The following is an 8,611-nucleotide window of genomic DNA, read 5'->3' as shown; positions in this document are numbered from 1 at the left end:
TGGGAAAGACAGGAGGGCATGTGGGAGAAGGGAGGGCTTGGGGGATGGGGGAGAAGGGAGGTCCTGGTGGGAAGGGTGAGTGGGAGGAGGGGGGTGAGTGGGAGGAGGGAGGTGGGTGGTGGGAGGGTGCCTTAAGTGGGTACTTAGTGGGAGGCTGACAGGGGTTGGGGCAGGTAGGGTGTGTGTGTGTGTGTGTGTGTGTGTGTGTGTGTGTGTGTGTGTGTGTGTGTGTGTGTGTGTGTGTGTGTGTGTGTGTGTGTGTGTGTGTGTGTGTGTATGTGTGTGTGTGTGTGTGTGTGTGTTTGTGTATTCACCTAGTTGTATTCACCTAGTTTTGCTTGCAGGGAAAGAGCTCTGATCTTTCGCTGTCAATCAATCAACTGTTACTGACGATTCAATTTTTTAACCCACCCACACACACACAGAAATAAGGGAAGTCAAAGTTGAAGCCCTCATAGGAATGAGTGACCACAGTGTACTGACTTTTGAGTACTTGGTAGAGGTAGGGATAACCTATCCAAGGATGGGATTGGAGGGAAAAAGGCTAAATTACCGAAGAGGAAAATATGACGAGAGGAGTAACTTCCTCAGAGGAATACCATGGGAAACAGAACATAGAGACAAGAATGTGCAGGACATGATGGATTTTGTCACCCAGAAGTGCCAGGAAACTGCAGACCGGTTTATCCCTGTCCAAAAGGAGAAAAACGAAAAACAACAGAAAAACCCATGGTTCAACCAGGAATGCAATGTAGCGAAACAACTGAGTAAAACAACATGCAGAAACTACAGAAATAACGGAACACCGGAGAGTAGGGAGAGATACCAGAGGGCCAGAAATGAGTACCTCAGAGTGAGGACAGAAGCAGAGAGACAGTATGAAAATGACATAGTGAGTAAAGCCAAGACCAAGCCAAAGCTGCTCCACAGCCACATCAGGAGGAAAACAGCGGTGAAGGAACAAGTGATGAAACTGCGAAAAGGGGAGAACAGATACATAGAGAATGACAAGGAGGTGTGTGAAGAACTCAACAAGAGATTCCAGGAGGTCATCACAATAGAACAAAGAGAAGCCCCTGCACTAAATGAGGATGAGGCTGCAAAGCTACCAACCTTGGAGGAATTTGACCTCACCAGTGATGAGGTCAAAAGGTGACTGCTGGAGCTGGATGTGACAAAGGTTGTTGGGCCTGATAGAATCTCACCATGGATACTAAAGGAAGGTGCAGAAGCACTAAGTGTGCCACTCTCTATGGTGTATAACAGGTCACTGGAAACAGGAGACTTACCAGAAAGTTGGAAGACAGCTAACGTAGTCCCAATATACAAGAAGAGTGACAGGCAAGAGGCACTGAACTACAGGCCAGTTTCCCTAACGTGTATACCATGCAAGGTGATGGAGAAGATCATGAGGGAAAGGCTCGTAGAACACCTGGAGGGAAATAACTTTGTAACGCACCACCAACATTGGTTCAGGGATAGTAAATCGTGCCTCACAGGTTTAATAGAATTCTATGACCAGACAAAAAAAATTTGGCAGGAAAGAGAAGAGTGGGCTGCCTGCATTTTCCTTGACTGCCAGAAAGCCTTTGATACAGTACCCCATAAAAGGCTGTTAAAAAAGTTGGAGCAACAGGCAGGAGTAAAAGGGAAGGTCTCCAGTGGATAAGGGAATACTTAAGCAACAGGAAACAGCGAGTAACGGTGAGGGGGGGAGACATCAGAGTGTCAAAATGTCACCAGCGGAGTCCCACAGGGCTCAGTACTTGGACCCATCCTGTTTCTAATATATGTAAACGATCTTCCGGAGGGTATAGACTCATTCCTCTCAATGTTTGCTGATGATGCAAAAATTATAAGAAGAATCAAGACGGATGAAGATAGACAGAGACTACAGGATGACCTGGACAAACTGGAGGAATGATCTAGAAAATGGCTGCTAAAGTTCAACTCAGGAAAGTGTAAAGTAATGAAATTAGGCGAAGTGAGCAGAAGGCTGAACACAAGGTATCATCTGGGAGGTGAAATCCTGCAGGAGTCAAATAGAGAGAAAGATCTGGGGGTTGATATCACACCGAACCTGTCCCCAGAGGCCCACATCAAAAGAATATCATCAGCGGCATATGCTAGACTGGCCAACATAAGAACTGCCTTTAGAAACTTGTGTAAAAAAAGGTTCAGGACCCTGTATACCACTTATGTAAAACTAATACTGGATTGTGCAGCTCCAGCCAGGAGTCCATACCTATTTAAACACAAGCCAAATATAGAGAAGATTCAGTGGTATGCCATCAGGCTCGTCCCGGAACTGAGAGGAATGAGCTACGAGGAAAGGCTAAAGGAGCTGAACCTCACATCCCTGGAAAACAAAAGAGTATGGGGAGACATGATAACCACCTACAAAATTCTCAGGGGAATTGACAGGGTGGACAAAGACAAACTCTTCAGCACGGGTGGGACACGAACAAGGGGACACAGGTGGAAACTTAGTACCCAGATGAGTCATAGAGACGTTAGAAAGAATTTGTTCAGAGTCAGAGTAGTTAATAAATGGAATGCACTAGGAAGTGATGTGGTGGAGGCTGACTCAATACAAAGTTTCTTATGTAGATATAATAGAGCTCAGTAGGCTCAGGAATCTGTACACCAGTTGATTGACAGTTGAGTGGCGGGACCAAAGAGCCAAAGCTCAACCCCCACAAGCACAATTAAGTGAGTACACGCCCAGGAAGCAGCCCGTAGCAGTTGTCTAACTCCCAGGTACCTATTTACTGCTAGGTAACAGGAGCATCAAGTTGAAGGAAACTCTGCCCATTTGTTTTTCCCCAGCTGCCGGGATCGAACCCTGGTCCCTAGATCCACGAGTCTAGTGCGCTGTCCACTCAGCCAGCGAGCCCCCGTGTGTGTGTGTGTGTGTGTGTGTGTGATAAAATAGTTAGTAACAGTTGATTGATTGACAGTTGAGAGGCTGGCCGAAGGAGCAGAGCTCATCCTCCGCAAAGCACAATTAGGTGAATACAGCTAGCAATAATACTGGTAAATGTACAAGAATGTGGAGGAAGAAGAGGCGGCGGCCGTGGAGGCTGCGACCGGACATCTGACCCACCACAAAACCCTGAGGAATATGGACAAAATTAATTTCTGCTTCGATTTTGTCAATGGGCTGTGATGGATCACCAGGCGGAACTCCCGGCCACAGATGGGACTGTTTCTCGTCCACATTCTTACGCTCTCTTTCTCTATCTCATTACACTTCTCTCCTATTTCTCCTTTTTCTATTCCTTCTAATTGCGAGTTTATATAATAAATAAATGCATTTAGATTATATATGTGTATGTATGTTAATGAAATAGTTTCCTTATGGTCTGGGAATTGCCACTAGCTGACGAGTCATACGGCCATCTTGGCTACCCGGTGTTGGATACAGACAATTGTCTCTTACGTCTCCTATACGTCTCTTACAGACGTATGTCTCTTACGTCTTCTATATGTCTCTTACAGACGTATGTCTCTTACATCTCCTATACGTCACTTAGATACGTATCTCTCTTACGTCTCCTATACGTCTCTTACGTATTCTATATGTCTTTAACGTCTTCTATATGTCTCTTACAGACATATGTCTCTTACGTCTCCTATACGTACGTCTCTTACAGAAAATCCGAAACAATTATGTCTTTAAGCTCGGTTATAAAATTAGGAACAAATACCTGTGCTCTTACAATATCTTTTAACTTAGATTTTAGATTTAATTTAGTTAATTTGAATATTATCGGAAAACGAGATGTATCAGAAGCACATACCGTAATTTTAAGATTATAAATTGAGAGCATCAGATGTTCCTGCTCGCTAAACTATCCAATTTCTTTGTTAGTTCGCGTGAATAAAATGATTGGTTTAAGTTACGAGAGTTAACCATTCTGGATAAGTCTGGTGAAGAAACATATTTGATGATTTAAGAAAATTTATATCAGTTTAAATGAACGTGAGTTAAACACACTGGGCTTCAAGTTACGTTGTCTACGTTGAAGAGGCCTGTCAGGTTATATTTGTTTCTCCTTCTTTGGTTTTCTTTATAAAAAAAATTCCCCCCTCCCCCCCACGTTCTTAGTTGTAATGTTTTCTAGTTGCCTTGTTCCTCCTCAGTTCAGCCTTGGTCTCTGACAGGATGGGTTATTCTCCAGGTATCTCCCGTTTATTTGTTTTGAGTTTTTGTTTAATGCAATTTTGTCTTGCTTTATTTCGTTAAATGTCAGAGAGTATATATATATATATATATATATATATATATATATATATATATATATATATATATATATATATATATATATATATATATATACATATATATATATATATATATATATATATATATATATATATATATATATATATATATATATATATATATATATATATATATATATTATTAAATATGACCGAAAAAGTAAGATTAATAATTCTAACACGAATTTTCTCAATCTTTCGTACATTACGCTTCACTGTTGGAGGTAAATCAAAAATCACTTCTCCAAAATTCATTTTTATTTCTAGTCTGACGCGACACGGGCGCGTTTCGTAAAACTTATTACATTTTCAAAGACTTCACAAATACACAACTGATTAGAACTTACGTATCTCTGATTTTTATATCTACATTTGAGTGAGGTGGGAGGGGTGATGTGGCATTAACACAAGACAGAACAAGAGGGGATATTAATAGGGTATTAAAAGTATCAACACAAGACAGAACAGAAACAATGGGTATTGAATAGAAGTGTTTGTAGAAAGCCTATTGGTCCATATTTCTTGATGCTTCTATATTGGAGCGGAGTCTTGAGGTGGGTAGAATATAGTTGTGCAATAATTGGCTGTTGATTGCTGGTGTTGACTTCTTGATGTGTAGTGCCTCGCAAACGTCAAGCCGCCTGCTATCGCTGTATCTATCGATATATCTGTATCTATCGCTGTATCTATCGATAGATACAGCGATAGCAGTATCGCTGTATAGATGGTCGGTTGCAGGTCTTCTTCCAAGTCGTTGCCTAGGAGAATTTGCACTCCAGGCATGGGAAAAGGCTTTTCCCTGACGGCGACTTGGACTTCTCCGTTCACGTAGGGACAATCCAGGTGGACTCTGGCGAGAGGGTATGGAGTGGTAGCAGTGAGGTCAGTGATGAAGACAGTTTCTCCGGTGTAGACGATGTTGGGCACAGCCGACTTCAAGATGATAGATTGAAGAGCCGCTGTGTCCCTCAAGATCTTCAATTTGAAACGTCCCTCCGGATTTGAACCGTTGGCAGAGACAGTTCCAGTATACAGGTGGTTACTGAAAAGAGAAAGATCATTAGCATTAACACCAACATTCATCACAGGCTTACCGGACTTAGGAGGAGTTGGTTTGGGTTTTTGTGGGTCAGTGGTTCCCTTGTATTGAGACTTACCACACTTGTCTATGGTATGTCCATAGAGTCTACAATACTTGCAGTACAATTGCGAGCCAGCTTGATCGGTACTCACTTTCTCGTAGCTGTACCACGACTTCTTACTGGAGGATGGTTCTGGTGTCAGCCGGTGGATGAGGCTGTAAGTGTCAGCCGACTTAGCACACTTCAGGTAGTCGGTCTCTTCTTTATCTGCTAAGTAGAGACGGACAGGAGGCGGCACACGCCTCAAGAATTCTTCAACAAGCATCAGGTTGACGAGTTCTGTAAAAGTAGAGACATGTGCTGCTTCCAGCCATTTCATGAAATATCTCCGTTTTGTGTTAGCAAACTCAAGGAAGGTAGTGGTACTTGCCTTCAGGTGGTCACGGAATTTCCTTCTATAACTTTCAGTAGAGAGGAGGTAGGCGTCCAACACTGCTTGTTTCAGAGTCTGGTAGTCATTCTCAGACGCCAAAGTACTGAGTGTGACTGCAGCTCTACCTGTAAGATGGACTCTGAGAAGTGTGGCCCATTGGTCGACAGGCCAGCTGAGTTGATTAGCAAGGGTTTCAAAGGTGGTAAAAAACACATCAACTTCTGCTTCTACAAAGGATGGCATTAACTTACTTGCATGTGATATATTAAAACTGACGGGAAGATTGGCAGTAGCTTGCTGGCGTTGAGCGAGGTGTGAAGTTTCCAACGTGTATTCTCGTTCACGACACTCTAGAGCCAGAGTCGCTTGTTGCTTGTCATGTTCGCGTTGCATCTCCAACTCGCGTTGTTTGGTTTCAAGCTGTACGCATTCCCGCTCCTGGAGTGTTTTAAGCTGTACGCGTTCCCGCTCCTGGAGTGTTTCAAGCTGTACGCGTTCCCGCTCCTGGAGCATTGCAACCTCACGTTCCTGGAGGTCGAGTTCACGTTCCTTGTGGGCGATTTCTCGTTCTTGTTCTTCCCTTCGTATGGCAGCTGTTCGTTCTTGTTGTTCGAGGGCTTCCCTTTGTTGTTCGCGGGCTTCCCTTTGCTGCTCACGTTCAATCTTGGCCAGCTCTAGTTTGAGTTTCATCGTTGCCAAATCAGTTTTATCTGCAATATAGTAAGTTTCATGAGTTTCAGAGTCTATCTTACCTTGCTCTAGGAAATGATCCAGCAACAGGTTGTGTATTTCACTCTTGTTGGCTTGGTAGGGAACTGTTAGTTGATACTCATGTGCAAGAGTTTGTAATTCAGTCTTCTTGGCATGACTTAAAGTCCCTATTGCACCTGCTGGATCTGCACGGAAAGCTTGGAGACGTAACATGGTGAAATTAGCAAATAAAGGTACAACGAATATTCAATAGTGAATGTCAGAAACAGGACAACGTGGCAACTGGTACCTATCCTGTGGGATCTTTAACAATTAAAGTTAAGTACAAGATGTTAAATGATTAATTTAAATCAAGGGCGCAGGAAATCTTGTACCCGGTACTCATGTAAGAGGATAAGGGCAAGAAAATCCTACTAACAAATGAAACAGAGTTTCGAAAACAAATGAAACAGTTAATTGCCCCAAAAGTAAAATTGGTAGTCCAAGATTGTAGGCATACCTTGCCGAGTCTCTATAGGACATAAAGCAAGTTTTTCCTACTGAATTTAATATGATACTTACAGAATTAGCGAACTTTTGTGCTCTGAAAAAGTAAGCTAATTCCCTACCGTTGTATGTATCATCATCTCTGACTGACGTGTAGGGGTGCGAGGTGTCAACTGGTGACGAGAACTGCTGCTGAGGTCCCAATTCAGCAACTAAAGTTCGAGCTAGAGGAACTATGGCCCTCTTTGTCCTCCTACAGTCAGATTGCAGAAGATTGGGTGCTCTTGACCCGGGGCAGACCACAGTACCAGGGTACCAATATGATGATCTGTCAAAAATGAGAAATATCCAAGGGACAAAGATGGTAAACACGAGTAATAACACGGAGGGAGAGATGACCAATTAAGAGTATGACTGAGGCCTACAGTCACCACGTAATCCAAAGTTGTCTCACCTTCACCATATGTTACTCTCATAATGCATAATACACCGCACCATATAAAAATGAAATTGAATATGAAAAATAGTAAAAGCTACGTTAACAAAGTTAAATACGCTTACCATAAATTACCACTTGGCACCAGTACCTGAGTGAAGCTCCTAGGACAGTCCCCCATATAATATGTGACGGTAACGCGTTGGTGTTCGGCTGTTCAAAGCTAGGGGTATGGCCTCGTCACATAGAATAAAAAAAAATAGAAAATCTGGAACTTCGTCTGTGGTAAGGTAAGGAGAAGACACACAAAACACAAGTAAATTTTAACAATGGAATTTTAATTACGTTAGATAAACAAAATATGAATAAAATGGACATTCAAATTCGTATAATAAAATCAATCAATCAAAATAATAAGAATAATTAAATGAAAAAATGAAAAGTTACGTTAAGACAAGTGAGCAATAACAAGCTGTGCAATATACAAGAAAATGAGAGGTGCAGGAATATTGGCTTTAAGCTATCACCTCTCTTAGTACACGTAAGCCAAAGCTTACGTCTACCAGGAAGACGTGTTAACCGTATGAAAGCACTGAATATTCTGAGGACTGAGGTCGTGGCGGCCCCAGACATCAAGTAGTATGGTGGGTGAGTGCAGTTGCAGCTGGACCGGCGGCCAATCAGCGAGGAGCCGGCAACAAGACAGGTAGTTTGGCAGTTTGAGGCTGAGCAGGTGTTCCTGGCTGCATACGTTTTGCGCTCTGGCAAACCTTGCCGGTGTTGTTGTTGTTGTTGGACATTTCTTCCATAGTAGTTTTATATAGATGTATCGACGTATTTTTGGAGGGAAGAGCAGGCTCAATCTCTAGAAGGAGATTATCGTCACAATATATATATTATTATATATATATATATATATTATTATATATATATATATATTATTATATATATATATATATATTATATATATATATATATTATTATTATATATATATATTATTATATATATATATATTATTATATATATATATATATATATATATATATTATATATATATATATATATATTATTATATATATATATATATATATATATATATATATATATATATATATATATATATATATATATATATATATATATAGTGGGTTAAAGCATACTAGTTATGCCAGCTA

At 41.3% G+C, this 8,611-nt stretch overlaps 1 protein-coding gene across 1 annotated transcript in view; it reads left to right on the top strand.

Moving 5' to 3' along the window:
• The first annotated feature begins 4,124 nt into the window (after window positions 1-4,124).
• The window catches only part of LOC138370853 (homeobox protein Hox-A3-like), a 19,383-nt gene continuing 14,896 nt past the window's right edge, over window positions 4,125-8,611 (top strand). The window contains exon 1 of the mRNA XM_069335463.1: window positions 4,125-4,184. Coding sequence (XP_069191564.1) covers window positions 4,169-4,184 — 16 coding nt within the window. The 5' untranslated portion in view covers window positions 4,125-4,168. The remainder of the gene's footprint in view (window positions 4,185-8,611) is intronic.

The sequence above is a fragment of the Procambarus clarkii genome, chromosome 33 (assembly GCF_040958095.1).
Source record: "Procambarus clarkii isolate CNS0578487 chromosome 33, FALCON_Pclarkii_2.0, whole genome shotgun sequence".
Lineage (NCBI taxonomy): Eukaryota > Metazoa > Arthropoda > Malacostraca > Decapoda > Cambaridae > Procambarus > Procambarus clarkii.
Note: the sequence above shows the minus strand (reverse complement) of the source record. Positions and strands in the feature narration are given on the sequence as shown.